The sequence below is a fragment of the Rousettus aegyptiacus genome, unplaced genomic scaffold (genome assembly GCF_014176215.1).
Source record: "Rousettus aegyptiacus isolate mRouAeg1 unplaced genomic scaffold, mRouAeg1.p scaffold_m13_p_3, whole genome shotgun sequence".
Taxonomy (NCBI): Eukaryota; Metazoa; Chordata; class Mammalia; order Chiroptera; family Pteropodidae; genus Rousettus; species Rousettus aegyptiacus.
This window is the reverse complement of record NW_023416306.1, coordinates 45,950,005-45,966,566: the sequence shown is the minus strand read 5'-3', so window position 1 is coordinate 45,966,566 and position 16,562 is coordinate 45,950,005. Positions and strand designations below refer to the sequence as shown.

The window sequence follows — 16,562 nt, the reverse complement described above, 5'->3', positions numbered from 1 at the left end:
AAAATAGCTCATTGAATACGATCATCAACCCTAGTAGGGTAAGTAGCATTATATTCATTTTATAGATACAGAAACTGAGCTTTAGAGAAGGTAAGCAACTTGTCCATGATCACACAGATAGTCATTGCTGAAAGTGGGACACAAATGTTTAAAGCTGAGAGGTAGGAACACAGGGTCAAGTGAACAAACATTTACAAGACACACATGTGCAAGCACTTTTACATCACTTGAACATTCACTTAGTGGCCTTATAATGAAGTAAGTAGAGAAGCAAGTTCTATTGGAATTACTATATGTTATTTCCTTTGTTGGGGAACAGAAGGCTTGATGGAAGATGATATTTTGGGAGAAATATATCATCGACTTTCCATATCACCAGAAGGTGTTTAGGCAGATTAAAAAGGGAACTAGTATGAGGGAGAAAAAAATGGCATAGATGATTGAGGCCCTGTTCATCCCTCTTGTGACCGAATCAAAGTTGTGATGGAAACAAGGAGCAGCAGCAAGGAAAAAACACCTGGGATGAACAAGCCATACAACTAGGGAGAAATGCAAGGAGTCACCCTGCAAAGGTAGGATGGGGTGAGGACGCAGGGCTGCCCGGTCTGAGCAGCTGAGTGAGACGGAAGCTGTGGCAGAGGCAGCAGCAGATACCTCTTAAAGGGGCCGTGTGTGTGAACAGATTTCTGCGGTGATGGATCCGCTCACTCTGAGCACCAGTGTCCGTTTGGCTGCACGCAGGGGGCACCAGAGACGTACAGGGAGACATTGTCCGAGCGAAGGAAGGATAAGGTGAGACTCATTTGGTACAGGAGTGCTGGTGGTATCCATTGTTCCCTGTTGAGCCCTACCCGCTATAAGTGCTCCATGGCCATGACATCATCAACTAGATAACACAGGTCACTCTGACCAGAGGATTCCCTGAAACCCCATCTCCCCCAACTCACGGCCCTGCCCAAGCCACATCCAGGTGTATCCTTAGTGAGTCAGGTGCTCCTTGCTGAGATTTACCCTGGAGGAGGAAGCTGGGCTCGGTTTCCGGTGTGGCCTTTTGAGGCAACTGTAAGCACAGCATCTGTGGATTGCTTGCTGAATCTTACCAGGTGGCTCAGAGGGGAACAGGCTGGGGCTAAATTTGGCCTGTAGCTGAACCCCTCTCAGGACTGTGCCACTGGACACCTACTTCACAAATCCACACTAATAAGACTGGGAGACTTAGGAGCTTTGCTTAGTACATAGAAATAGACATGGAAAAGCAGCCAAAATGGGAAGACAAAGAAGCAGAAACATATGAGAGAAGAGAAGAGATCTAGATATAATGGAGTCAAGTAATCTAACAGATGCAGAGTGCAAAACACTGGTTATAAAGATGTTCAATGAACTTTTGGGACATGTAGATAAATTCAGTGAGAACTTCAACAAAGAGATAAAAAACATAAAAATGGAAATGGAAATTATGAAAGGGAACCAGTCTGAAATGAAGAACACACATGAGAAGTATACTAAATGGAATAAACAAAGTAAATAAAGAAGAGGATCAAATACCCTATCAGGAAAGCCAAGGACACACAATCAGAATGGCAAGAAAAAAGATGCCAAGACTAAAAAAATAATTTAAAGAGGATGTGGGATACTATCAAGGCTCCAAATATTCGTCTGATCAGCGTAACCAAAGAAAATCAAGATGTTGAATAGCTGTTTGAAGAAATAATGATTGAAAACTTCCCTAATCGGGTGAAGCTCAGAAAGTTCCAAAAATCAGGGATTCAAAGAGGCCCACACCAAGATACATTATAATTAAAATGCCAAAGTTTAAATACAAAGAAAGAATATTAAAAGCAGTCCCATAAGACTGGCAGCTGGTTTCTCAAAAGAAACTATGCAGGACAAAAGGCCTTGGCAAAAAATATTTGACAGGATGAAGATCCAGAATCTACAACCAAGAATAATTTATCCAGCAAAACTATCATTTAGAGTTGAAGGACAGATAAAGAGCTTCTCAGACAAACATGCTAAAGGAATTTATCAGCGCCAAACCAGTATTACAGAAAATGTTGGAGGGACATCTTTAAAAAGAAAAAACATGTATCAAAAACAGAGGTAAAGAATGGTAATAACTGCATTCCTATCAATAAGTACCTTAAATGGAAAAGAATTAAGAGCTCCAACCAAAAGATAGAGTAGCTGAAAGGATAAGAAAACAAGACCCCTACATGTGAAAAGGAAGGAGATGGAAAAAGATATTGCTTTGATGGACGGAGAAGTTATTTAAGTCGGACAGAGAAAGATAAACACTATATGATTTCGCTTATATGCAGAATCTAAGGAATAAAAAGAACAGACTAATCAAAAACAGACTCACAAATATAGTGGACAGTTTGGTGTCGGACAGAGGGGAGGGAGGTTTGGGGGACTGGGAGGATGGGGTGAAGGGCTAAAGAAGTACAAATGAGTAGCTGATGGACGGTCACAGGAATGGGGAGCACAGCATGCGGAACACGGCATAGGGAATACAGTTAGCATTATTAATACGTTGGCTAGGTGGAGGGTCAGGGGAGGGAGGGAGAAAATGGGGAATTGTTTTATGAACTATATAGAAGTCTAACCAATGTACTGTATACTTGAAACTAAAGAAAAAAAAACAACTAAAAAAAAGGGAACTAGTGTTTCCTTAGAGGACTACCCTATACTCTGCCTGCTTTTCTGCCTCGTGTCCTGTGCTTTTAGCATTACTTCTGCTGTTAGATTCAGTGTATCAGCAACAAGTTTTGAACTCCCCTCGTGTACACTGAAGTAGACTCCACCTCAGTAGGAATACAAAACTACCATCAGCCAAATATGTGTGTCAACCTTTCTTGCCAGCTAAGAGGTTAGGGGTGGGTGGAGGATGGAAGAATAGAACATATAAAATAAAATTATATGTGAATATCTATATCTATATCTATATCTATATATATCTATCTATTTTTCTCTCTATATAAAATTCCTTTTAAGTCTCAAAATCACTCAAGGATATATTTTTTAATTGGGCAATTTTACCTGCTCCCTTTTGCAAATTCTGATAAATCTCTTAATGGAAGCCTGATGGAAATTGAAATTAATCTTTTAATGCCTTATAAGTAAAAAAAAAAAAAAAAAGGAATCATAGAAGGAAGCTAGAAGGGACCCCAGAGATATAAGTGTTTCATGAAATAGTAATGTCCTTGATCTTGATCTGTTAATAGGTATTTTGAAAAAAGTCTCTGTGGTCAAATAAAATTTGGAAATACTGGGTTAAAGTTAAATAGGTTTCTTTCCTGTGGAACTTCAGAGTCTTTAATATGCTAATGTGCTTTGTGAATCTTCAAGAAGGGGGATAAGGTTTGAAGTGTTTAAACATGTATTTTACCCCTAATTCTCTTTATGAGGAATGCTGGTCTAGCTGAGTTAGCTAGTGTAGTCTCTACATGGAGATGTTCACTGATGCCTTCTGAGAGCAAGGAAGTCCCAAGGGGAAGGAAGGATAGATCAGTTGCTCTTGTTTCATGCCTAGAATTCTCAGTGAGATGCCTTTCCTTAGAGGCTCAGAAAGAGCTGAAAGGGATCTCTAGGCAGACAGAGTTTCCCTTCATTGTGACCCATGCTGCAGAGAAGCTCTGAGCTCAGCACAAAGGGGTGACTAGCTGTTAGAATCTCGGACATATATTTATCCCTGACCTAGCCCAATGAGGACACACAAAGGGGGAGGAGGTACCATCACCGTAGTCACAAAGCTAGTCTGAGTCTCTTTCCCTAAGCAAACTGGTTGTGTGAGGTTAGATTGGGAAGTACCAGTTTAAAAAAAGATCTCTCAGAGCTTTTAATATGAAAATGTGCATTGTGATGCTCCAATAATAGGGTAGAGTGCTCTGGATTTTAAAAAGTTACTTGAGTCCGAAACTCTTACTTTGCACAGCATTGGTGAGATACCCATGTTCTGAGGAAAACCCTCTGAGAAACACCAATCTAATATGACCTTCTCTTTTCATCAGTGAGCAACTATGGAGAAGGCGTTTTTTTTCTCTGTGGGGCCCCCTTGGGTTTCTTTCTCCATTACTGTGACAAATTTATTGACATTAACTTGATCAAATTCAGCAGCAGCTTTGAAGAGATTTCTTTAGTTCATAAACTCTTTTTTTGTATGTGTCAATGGCAAATTATATATCTTGAATTTCTGTTGTCAAAAACCACAGATTAATTTAGCCATCCTTTATAGAATATCACCTGTGCCTAAAGACCCTTTACATATAGTGGTGGTCTATAAAGATGTAAACTGTCATTCTTGCTATGTGTTAATAATAATAATAATGATTAATATAACATTGATGGCAATTTATGAACATCTAATGTTTATTGAATGCCTTTCTAAAATTCATTAGGCAAAGTACTAAGTACTTTAATTCTTCCAACATTTTATGAGGTAGCTATTATAATAATGTCCATCTCTTGGTGAGGAGAGGTTAAGGAATTATTTAAAGGTCACATACAGCTAAAGGAGAGAAGACATACATAGAAAGGTTTAGCGGCACGTGAAACATACCTCATGTTGATCTAAAGTGCTATGTGAATTCAGAAAAAAATAATTTTCAGAAGTCTTTATCAGGGAAAGTGTGAAGTATGTGGTGGACAATTATGATTTGGTCACCCATTTCTCCTCCCTCTGGGGAACAGCACCTCTTACTTTGGAGGAACTGTTGTCTCTTTCAGTGTAGGGTTCTGGCAGTGTAGCTGGGCACCGTACCTGGAGTTGAACCCATCAGTCTTTGGGAATTTTGAGATTAGAACCAAAGGAGGAGGCTTTCTTCTTGGCTAGTAAAATTGTGAAATCTTGTCTGAGATATGCATGGCTTGTCTTCAGTCCAATGGAAGGAGCTGGGAGTGGTAGAAGAGAATGATGGTGATGTCAAGAGAAAGAGGCAGTTGCTAGAAGTGGAGAGATGGAATCCTGGAGGTCTTTGGGGGCATCTCTGAGGCTAGGTGTTGTGTCCTTACTGGGGTAAAGGATTTACCACCCTCTTTTCTTCTGAAAATGATACTCTCCTTCATTGCAAAATGAGATGTTAGTAGAAATTGATTTAAAAAAAAAAAAAAAAAAGCCCACGCCATAGAGATATGCACAGATCCTTAGATCCTTAGAAGTGTTGAGATTCTATTTGATACTAAGCCACGGCTTTCTCAATTCCAACATGGAGAACTTTACAGGGTACTGGGCTCTTGAGAGCCAAGGAGAGAGTAGAAGCAAAAAAAAAAGAAAAAAAGTGTTGCTGTTTAAGAGAGCAGTTAAAAAGTCCCAGCAGGATTAATTTGCTGGCTTCAGTGATTCTCCATCATACTTTAATAAATAAAAGGGGAGGGGCCATAAAAGTATTTGACCTGACAGCAAGTACTATCGTGGCCACTTCCTTGACCTCAAAGAAAGCCTCCTTCTTCCTATCTGTAAAATGGAAATTATATAAATGCCATTTCTACCTTTAGTTGTTTTGAGCCTCCAAAGAGAAAACAGATGTAAAGCCTTCTATCAACTGCAAAACAGGATATAAATGTGAGGTATTATTCATAGTCATCTCACTATAATCAAACACTTTATAACCCTGCAGCAAGTCAAACTTAGTCCCAGGAAGTAGACAATATTTAGGGGGTGGGGAGAAGCAGGAGATAATCAGGACAGTAGCTTTATTGGGCGCAAAAATGCTTCAAAGATTAAAGAAGATAGAAGCAAAAATAGGAATTGTTGCTTCCCTCTTTGGGTTTTAATCCTTTTAGTCTGTTCTCTTTTCATTCCTATTTTCTATAGGGTATTTCTTGGTTTTGGATTTTAAGTGGGCTTTATGGAGACAAGGCAGAACATTGCTAGTCCCTGTAGAATGAGAGGGTGCATGGAAAGGACCTAACAGTTTCTGGTACCCTGTTCTTGTTTAATTCAAGTTTGTTCATTCATTCGTGGTAAGGTACTAAAAAGGGATTTTACCCTCCTCCTGTTGAAAGTGATTAATTCTGGTAAGAGCTGAGCAGTATGGACGAATAAGCAGGCACAAGCCTGTTTTTAAGCATGAGTTGGGCCAGGGAGGGTAAGAAGCGCAAGAAGAATAAGGAAATGTGTGTCTGTGTTGCTGCTCTCACAACCATCACAAGAAAAAAAGTTTTCATATTAAAAGGTGGGCTGCCTTGAGAGAGAGCCTGGGGAAAAGTGCGGATGACTGGGTCGAAGGACCTGACAGTATGTGATTCCCTGCAACAAATGGTAGTGGTGGTGTGTGTGCACACACAGACGCACACGCAGTACCCAGCCTCCAATTTCAGCCCTGGCAGGAGATAACAATTCTCAGCTCGCCTTTCCAGGGTTATTTTTGGCTGGGGCTGTTCGCTGATGGCAAAAGGCTCAACCCCCTCCCAATTCCCTCGCTAGTCCTTGTTCAAAAGAGAAACTTGTGCGTGTAAACTGCTCACTCCCGGGGAGACCGGGAGACCGGATTGCCGGTGAAAGAGGAGAGGGACTGGGAGTGCGGGAGAGGATCTGGCTCCAGCTCTCACCACCCCAGGCTCCCGGCTATTTTCTAGCGGAGGGTGGGCCCCGGAGGCAAGCGTTCTCTGGGGACAGCTTGGGCCAGGCGCAAGAGGAGTCGTAGCTGGGGGTCAGGGAAGCTGGCACTGGGAGCGGACTTTTGGGAAGACACTCCGAAAGTGAGTCCAACTCGAGAAAGAAACTGTGAGCCCTTTGGGCGATCCGGCTGGAGAGGAAGTTGGGCGGGAGAAAACTTTCTTGGAAGGTAGAGGCCAAACTCTGCTGAGGCGGCGAGGGGCCGCGCTGAGGAGGAGGATCGACTGGTCGGTGCCGCGGGAGGGCGCAGGCGGCTGGGGAGGGGACCCGGGCGCGAGGCGGAGTCCGGGCGCGCCGTCAGGCTGGTGGGGGGGCCCCGTCGGGCTGCAGATTCCCTCCGGCTCCCAGGAGCTGCGGCAGGATCGTCCAGGAGGCGCCATGGAGGGGAGCCCTATCCCGGTGCTGACGGTGCCTACGGCGCCCTACGAGGACCAGCGGCCAACCGGTGGCGGGGGGCTGAGGCGGCCCACTGGCCTCTTCGAGGGCCAGCGCAACTACCTGCCCAACTTCATCCAGAGCGTGCTATCATCCATTGACCTGCGCGATCGCCAGGGCTGCACCATGGTGGTGGGCAGTGACGGCAGGTACTTCAGCAGGACGGCTACGGAGATAGTGGTGCAGATGGCCGCGGCCAACGGGGTGAGTTACCTGGCCACCTCTCGCTTCTCATCCTGCCTATACCATCCCCTCTTTTCGCTCTCGCCCCTTCCTACCTGCCAGCCTCTGTTGGCCCGGACCCCCACCCAGGCTCTGCGGCTCTCCCAAGGTCCTGTCCTCGCCTCCAACGTCCTGCCACCACTGCTCTTCGAGGCCTCCCCAGCGTACGCTGGACATTGTCCTATTTGCAACCATCTTTTTCTACTCTAAATTTTGGCTCTGCCAAATTTAACAGTAGTGTTGTCTCAGAACACACACACACACACACAGACACACAGACACACACACACACCAGTGTTGATCCCTGACATATTTGGTGACAGTAAATGGTAAAGGATTTTAATATTGTTGGTTCATGAACACAGTAGAATTATTTCATGATTAATTTGATTCAGGTAGGGATAAGGCAGAGATCATTTTGATGCTATACAGCCTGGGCTCTCAGTTCCCCAGAGACATATCACTAAATAGTGTAAAATGGGATTTGCCATGATGCCCTTAGGCATTTGACAATTCATGCCTCTTCTCCCTTTCAGTTTTCATACTCATTTCCTTTCCATTCTCCCATGATCTCTGCAGCCTTCTTTTGTAATCTGAATTTTTTTTTTTTTTTTTTTTACTTAGCCGTCCTTCCTCCCTACCCTAGATCTAGAAGCACCTTTTGGCATATCTCCATACCCTGATTTTCTCCTTCCCAAATCCAGCAGCATCTCAAGGACTTGCACAAGAGGAATACCTAATTTCAGGTCTCTGAATTTGGTGTGGGAAACATTGTCTGAGAGACTGACTTCAACCTTGTTAATGGAGTCAGACCCTCAATACAGACCGTTTTTTGAAATGAACTCTCTGTAGATTTATAAATGAGTGTGGACGTTTTAAAAAGTGAAACTAAGCAATTATCTGGCACTTAGATTCCCTCCTTCCTCTTCCTAATACTTTCCTTTTTTTTTTTATTTCTAGGTTTTTTTTTTTTTTTTTCCAGCTTTGGGGTTGTTCGTGTTTCACATTTGCTTACTATAATTTCCCCTTTTCAGTATTTCAGGGATGGGAAAAGAGAACTTTAAAAAAAAAAATAACTAAGGGCAACTGGGAGAAATAGGGTCGAGGGATGAGTTGGATGGTGGAACTGTGATTTCCAGCCCCAGCAGATGCTGGAGATACAAGACTTGTATTTCTCTCTGGCTCTAACTTGGGATTGGTGAAAGTTGGCTCAGATCAGGGATTTGGAGAGAGGTTGACAAATGGTCTTTTACTCTTGTCAGATAAAGCTGTTCCTGTGGAATGATAGAAAATAACGAGCGTTGGGAGAGCTATGGCAGCTTTCATACTCTTTCCTGGGCCAGTTTTCCAGGGACTAAGAGAAACAGCCTGTCCAATATTTATTGTGGGTCAGGCTATTTTTGAAACTACAGTTATTGATTTGCATGGGCAGATTATTATTATGCTTTATTATTTCTTGGCACAGTTTACCATAAAGACTCTTCAACCTCTTACTTCAATGAGTCTTCTCCGATAAACACATTTTATTGACTTTGAGTGGGGTTTATTTTAGAAGATATGCTTAAAATAGAGTCAAATTTAACCTAGCAGTTGTTTTGAAGGTCAGAATGACAAATTAAAATGCACATAGAAGCACCATCTCTTAAATAATCTGAAAGTACTACTTCTATGATAGGTAGGCATGGGTGAAGAGAATGGTGCATATTTATCAAAATTTCAAACAGCCAGTTTTAATCTTTTCCATATTTTTTTCACTTTCTTGGGGCTTTTGCTAAAGCAAAATGAATAATCAGAAGGCCAGCTTTGAGAGAAGTGCAGTTTGGATTACTGTAAGCAAAACTGGTTTTGAGAACTGTAAATTATGGGAATTCACTTGTGTCTTGACGTGGACTGTAGAGTTTTATTCAGGAATAATGAACTTCAGTTACAAATGTTTTGGCTTTTTTTGAGGTCCTATTGAGTATTCATAAACAAGTTAGAAAAATAGTAGAAAAATAGAATTTCTTCTTTTTGAAGTCACTGTAATGTGACTGGGTGGGCTGCATTCTACTTGAAAAAATTTTTTTGATAAAGTTATTTTTACAAAGTAATTTTCTAGAAAAAACTTTAGTTGCTCTTTGATTATGTAATTGCTGGAGGAGAGCAGAACTTTAGATTTCTAAAATGATAAACTACATTACTAATGTTTTAATATCTCATAAAGTTTAAAATAGATTCTCAGATATATACCTATACAATTTGGTATTTAAAATTTTTTTAATCATACAATTATGAAATTTTCAAACTTTCAGAAAAGTGGAGAGAATAAATTAATGGCATTCATATGCCCATACCCTCGGTTATTAATATTTTTCTATACTTGTTTCATCTTTTTTTGAGGGCTAAAGTATTCTAAAGTATATTCCAAAAAATGACATTTTACCTCTAAATTCTTCAATATGAATCTCCAAAAAATAAGAATATTTTCTTTGACAGTTATACTATCATTATCATCCCAGAGAAAATAAAAAGTGATTTTTTTGTATCACTTATTACACAGTCCACATTCAGATTTCCTCAATCATTCTGAAATGTCTTTTATAGCTGATTTGTTCAAACTGGTTTTTTCTAATTGAGGAACTCATATTGTATTTGGTTATTCGTCTGAAGTCACTTTTAACCTAGAAAGTACCTCATTATTTATTTTCATTTTGTTAATGAAATTTTCTTGTTAGACTAGGCCAGTCAGTTGTTCTGTAGAGCGTCTCTCCAACCTACCTTTTCTAAAATATTCTGATTATTTCTTAATGGTGTCATTTAACTTTTCACTCTATTTTTTGTTTGTTTGTTTTTAGTGAACTAAAAACTAGTTGTAAAGGCTTAATTAGATTCATAATCAACATTTTTTTACAAGAATATTTTATAGGTGATGGTATATACTCATGTTGCATCACATTAGGAAACAATCTCTGGTCGTTTCATCATTCGTGATGCTATGGTGGTGATTGCCTATTTTTTCCATTATTTTCCCCATTGGAACCAGTAAGTAGCCTGTGGGGTGAACTTTGTACTGTGTGAATATTCATTTCCTTATTAACCTTTACCCAATTGTTTTAACATCCATTAATGATACTGGCTTGAGTAGATTACTTCATTAGGAGTTTCAAAATGATGATTTCCTAATTCTCTAATTCCATCTATATGTTTTAGCTGACATTTTTCTATAAACTACACATTTTCCTCACAACTGGGCTATTTGGGTATCCTGTAATCGAGTTCCCTCTGGAAAGCAGAATATTTCTCGTTTTTAATGATCAATTTTCATAGTAAGAATTTGGTGAAACTACACCTCCATTGGTGATACATAAACTTTGTTTTATTTTGTTTTAGCTTTTAGTAATATTGCTGTGGACTCCTGGATTTTTATATAATCAATTATATATAGGATTAGTGAATAATGAAAAGATTTTTAAACTTGTTTTTGTAGTTTTTATGTGACTACGTGAATTTACCTAAAAAAAAAAATCCTGAAGTATTTTAATTTTCCTTTAAAAATACAGACTATGTCATACTATACAGAGCTAAAGAAAAATAACTACTAATTACAAAGAGTATATCGTATCATTGAAATGAATTATGATTAAACCTAGAATTATAATTAAACTTAGTTTATAACTAATGTATTTTTTATCCTATTTCTATTTCCATCTGCTTTAAATTCTCTTCAGGGGTTTAGATCCTCTATATATCAATTTATTCTAATCTCTTAAAGAGTTCAAGAGCTAAATGCAACATAATGGCTACAAAAATGCGTTTGCCTCTCTGTGGGTGGATCCCTCTGTGGCTAAGAACATTCTTTTTCCTCTTTGTTATAATCTTTTTTAGTCACTACCTTTAATATTGGACAATGACAGCACCGTGTCTATCTCAAGATGTTTCTGACTTTTTTCTAAAGTCTTCTCTTCCTGGAGATGATGACATTATGTATCAACGATCTAGTAGAACTTTCTGTGATCATGGAAATATTTTATAATCTGCACTGTACTGGCCACATGTGACTATTGAACACTTGAAATGCAGCTAATGCTACTGACTTAATTAAAATTGAAATTTAAATAAAATTAAAATTGCAATGTAAATAACAAAAAGTTGTTAGTAGCTACCATACTGGACAGCACAGCTCTTGCATTTAAAGGTGTGTGTGTGTGTGTGTGTGTGTGTGTGTGTTTAATGGAGCCAGCAACAATAGGTTAAATTAAGGTAGATTGCTAAGTACTACAAATACATATTTGGCAAACCCAAACCAGACTTTAGCTTAGGAGACAATGAGGTGAAGTAGGACAATCACTGTATTAGCAAAATTAGCCCTGTGTTATAAGTTATAGGGCAAATGCTTTAGCCTCTTGAAATACCTGGAAACTACTTGTTTCCTCATCTATAAATTGGGTATGAGAGCATCACTGAATTATTCTGGGAATCAGATGAAGCATTGCATATGAAAACATTTTGTAACACCCACAGCACTAAGAAATATAAGGGAGTATTATTATGGTAAATTAAATACATCTCACGTAATAATTATTTGAATGCATGTATTGAGTCAAATATGCAGTGGGTTTTTTTTTTTTTTTTTTGCAAACAACTTATATCTTCATCGCACACTTTAGCCAAAAGAAAATCTATTGATTAGCCATTTACTGTACTGGCCATATGACGATCAACAACAACGATATTATTGTTGAATTACAGAATTGAAGAGCTTCTCAATGTCCTGTGAAGCCTTTTAGAGGTAGAAGCTGGAGTGCAATGGCATGAGGAAAGCAGGGTCAGCAAAGGACTTGGGTGTGCCCTCCAGTTAAGGTGCTTGCACAGGTTGTATTTGATTCCAGCACGTCATGGAAAGATGGTTGCTCCAGAGACTGCAAATACACTTGCTTTGGCATTTACTAGCCTATCTGTGGCCCCAAAGACAAGGAACATGGGTTTGGAAGAGAAACAGAATGGGATATGATTGTGGGTGGAAAGTAGGGAAGGAAGAGGGAAGCATGAGAGGGAAACTTCTGCTACAACATGTGTGGCTTCTTTCTTGAGATGGATCTGGAAATCTGGGGTTGGCTGGCTCCAGATTTTATCTCTTGTAGGGAAAAAAAGAACCGAATGGTGAATGCTCATGTATTCTATTGGTTTTCACTACAGAATAGGTGAATGGAATGATTGACTATGGCCAAGACATTAGGAAGGTTTGTAATACATTAGAAAACCTTAAAGTGCATCATTCCTTAACTCTATCTTGCTTCCCTTCCCAAATTTCCATCCCTGATTTGTGGAACTGGGAAATCTATTATATGAGCAGCAGCAAATTTTAGGGAGCCTTTGGTTCCCTCCATTTCCCTGTTTGAGTCAGTTCATTCTTGAATCTTTTAGCCTTAAGTCTTCATTCACATTTTTTTTCTTTTTATGAGGAAGTAAAAGGAATGAGAGAGGTTTTGAGAACAGCTGGGCCCTCCCAGTTGCTGGTGTGGGTTATTTTAAGCTTTGTTTAATGTGTCCAGACCCAGATGGCATTTTTAACTAAGCTGCTTTATTAAATCTTCTGATAAAGTATAATAATGTTTATCAAAAAAGGCAGACACACATCAGCAACATTATGTATAAAACTTGCCCTAAGAATTTTTTATGAAACATCTGTTCTCTTTGAGCCCTTTGATAACTCTAGAAGTTTACTAGTACAGACTTGAGGAATAAAAGTGGGAGCCCATTTTTGAAGAATCTCAGCATAGGTATTGGCTTCACCAACCTTGACCCACATCTTCTGGGCCTTGGCCACTCTTCATTTAGGTAACAGTAAAATGAATAAACACTGTAATAGAATTTCAACAGGATTATTTGGGAATAATAGGCAGGGGAAAAAGGTCTAAATTTCCCAGAGCTTTTTAAATTGAAGGTAGAATGCTAGGTCTACAATGTTCTTCATTAACCTATAGCCTTAACAGTTAATTACAAGCACTCAAGATTTGGCCATTGTGACTTTACTGTTTATACTTTCATAGCCAATGGGAAAGTTTTAGGTTCTTTCATCTGACTTGACTCTCATTTGTTATGGATGGGAGGATATTTAGAGTATCTATAAGACTTGTTAAAATTCTCATTTTCTGAGTCCTTAAATATCTTTCATCTCTTACATTTTTAGTGACATCAAATTTTGGACTAAAGTCTGTATTTATATGAAGAGAAAATTTTCAGGAACATTCAATCCCCAAAGGAATTATTTTCTTTGGCGTAGTCACAGAAGTTTTTCTTTTCTTTTCCAAGCCTCAGTAATAGGTGCTTTTACACAATATATTAAAATTATTGCATTTACTTGTTTTCCTCTAATAAGGGTTCTGTTTTGTAGCTAGGGATATCTAGTGTTGCATTTAGATATTTCTAATGGAAAGAGGAAAGAATTTCAAACCGTAAGACTAGAATTCATTCAGTTTGACGAAAGACCCCACGAAATAACTGGAAGGAGTTTTAATATCTACAATACACAAAATTTGGTGAAAATTAAATTGATACAACTTTTCGTTCAGGCAATTTGGTAATATATGTCTAAATTAATACAGTTCTTGTCCAGTAATCCAGGAATCCCTTAGTCTAAGACTATCCTGTAGATTTTTAGTACAAATGTGCAAACATCTGTGTACAAGAATACTCATTGCAACTTTTCCAAACAGTAGAGAACAGGTACATAATTTATGACACAATCATACCATGGATGCATTAAAATCCAAGGTGTATCTATATGTGACATGAGAAAGATGTGAATGATAGTTTGTTAAGTGAAACAAAGCAATTAGTAGAGTATCATGTGTAGCATGATCCCACTTTTGTGTATAAATGTATGTATAGAAAATAAGATTGGAAGAACACACTCCAAAGAGTTAACGGTGAATATATCTGAGGTCTGTAGGTGTGTATGGTGAGGGAAGGAGAAGTCTTTCCCTTTCTACTTCATATATTTCTCTTCATTAAATAATCACACGTATCTATGCATCATTTTCATAATTATACACATCGACAAAGAATAATGAAAAAAAAGAGAGAAGCTTTGGATTTGAATCATGGTACTACCATTTACAACTTGTATGACTGTGGGAGCATCACATAGCCTTCTGGGGTTTGTTTCTTTACTTATGAAGATAGGAAGAGTCATAATACTTGCCCTGGCCATCTTTCAGGGTTACCGGGAGGATTGAATATGGTAATGGATTATTATCAATTATTTTATTTATTTATATAACACAATTATCACCGAATTTTCCCCTCTGATTAAAATTAAAGAAAGACATGTGCTTTTTAGTCTCAGTAGCTTTATTGATAAGAAGATGCTTGTTGATGTGGTGATCACAGTTACATTGATAAGCTTCCCCTTGACTTTTGGCATTCCTCTGTGCTGCTGGCTAAGGCTTGAGTGATGACTGTTGAAGTCATGACCCCCTCTCTACTCCCAGCACATGTGCATGCGCATGCGCGCACACACTCACACACACATTTACACTTACTCACTCATGCACAGGAACACTTGAATACACACCCTGCTGTGATACTTGACGTGGCAACAGCTGCTCTGGCATAGACTCTGTTTAACTCAACGTAAAGGACTTTTTCTTGTATGGTTTGTGCATTTTTTTCCTGTTATGAATTAGCTGTGTCAATGCCATGTTTTTCCACCTTAAACCTTTCTGAGGCTCAGGATGTGTTATGAGTAGACCCTGCCCTGCTCCCGCCCCCTCCCACACCACCACCACTCCTCCTAAGGCCAGATCTTAATCTGCTCATTTCATGAGGATTTTTAAGGCTAGTAGACTGAACCATGTGAAAGATTACTGGGAGGAACACACCAGGCAGAGGCTAAGAGACTCCATGCTAATCTGCTGAGTAGTCTGAACATGCACAGCTGCGGGAGCTAGTGATGCTTTAAAGTATTTTGTCAGGCTGTTTGTCAGGGTGCCTGTTCCTGCAGCCCTGCCGAATGTTTTGGTTAGGAAGCATAATCTTTTTTTGGATAGGATCTCCCAAATGTAAATTGACAGATGCTAATGTGGAATATAATACAGAACACCCAGCTTTGCTGTCATAAATAACAGTAAATTGTTTAATCTTGCTGAGTTGTAAATCTATGATAGCCAGAGGTCTTTGGTTCACCGGAACATACTACAGAGAGTGAGGGCATTTAGCAAATGGGCAGTAATTGTTTCCCAACCAGGCAAAAAGTGGTCTGTTAGAATTTATTTAAAGATCCATATAAATGTATTTTAACTGATATCACAACTACTCACTGAAAAACACATAGCTATAAAGAGAGACCGATTTTTTGTTTTGGAATATAGTCTGTCTACAGAGGTGTCAAAGGTACTGAATCTTTTCTTTGGGGAAGATATATATATATATATATATATATATATATATATATATAGTCAGTATACAGCAAGTCTTTAGATAGATTCTGTGACCTTAAGCAAAACAATGTATTATAAAACCAATTTTTAGGCTAACTGATATAAATAAGAGTTAAGTTTTTATGGCATCTCATCAATGTTATAATGAAATGACATTGAACAAAATGATGTTATTCCAGGACCCACTGTATATATTAAATTTCTGTCTATCTATAAAGGTGCCAGATGTAAAGTACCCTTAAGCATTTAGGTAGTTTATCAAGCATTGTATGTGTGTGCACATGTGCACAGGACAAATCTCCCCTCCCCTCCCCCCATTGCCCCGCCCAAGAGATATCTTCTTCTCTGGATAGATTCAAGAGGAGGATAGAACAGAGTCCCAGATGTAAGAGATGTTTGAAGACTATATGTAATTGAAGGGGTAACTAAATGCTCCTCCAATGACCTGCATTTCTTGTGCTAGAGTTGGATGGACCAATACTATGAGATATAAGCAGCACAAGTCCTACTATTCTAGGCAGGAGTCTGTGTTGCAAGGACAGCGTTCTGCACTGAGCTCGACAACATGGGTAAGATATCAGACAGCACAGTACATGCCAGTGGACAGTGCCAGTCAGAGGCATGGATGGGGGAATGACAGAAGAAGATCCAGGTCAAGGCAAGGTTATAGGCATGGCCCTGTCACTCCTTACCATGGACTTCAGCAGTTTTTCAGTGAGCAGTTTTAGTGGTTAAAGAAAAAAGACATTATAGTCATGTAGGAATGTTACGACTAATTTTTCCATTTAATTATTGGCAAATTATATTCAATTTAATTTATTCCACAGTATGGGTTTAGTCCTCAAACATTTTTTAGTTTCTCATGTAAA

The 16,562-nt window shown here is 39.1% G+C and overlaps 1 protein-coding gene across 1 annotated transcript in view; it reads left to right on the top strand.

The window, feature by feature from the left end:
• The first annotated feature begins 6,375 nt into the window (after positions 1 to 6,375).
• The window catches only part of PGM5 (phosphoglucomutase 5), a 155,592-nt gene continuing 145,405 nt past the window's right edge, over positions 6,376 to 16,562 (top strand). The window contains exon 1 of the mRNA XM_016135551.2: positions 6,376 to 7,255. Within this exon, the coding sequence (XP_015991037.1) occupies positions 6,995 to 7,255 (261 nt within the window). The 5' untranslated portion in view covers positions 6,376 to 6,994. The remainder of the gene's footprint in view (positions 7,256 to 16,562) is intronic.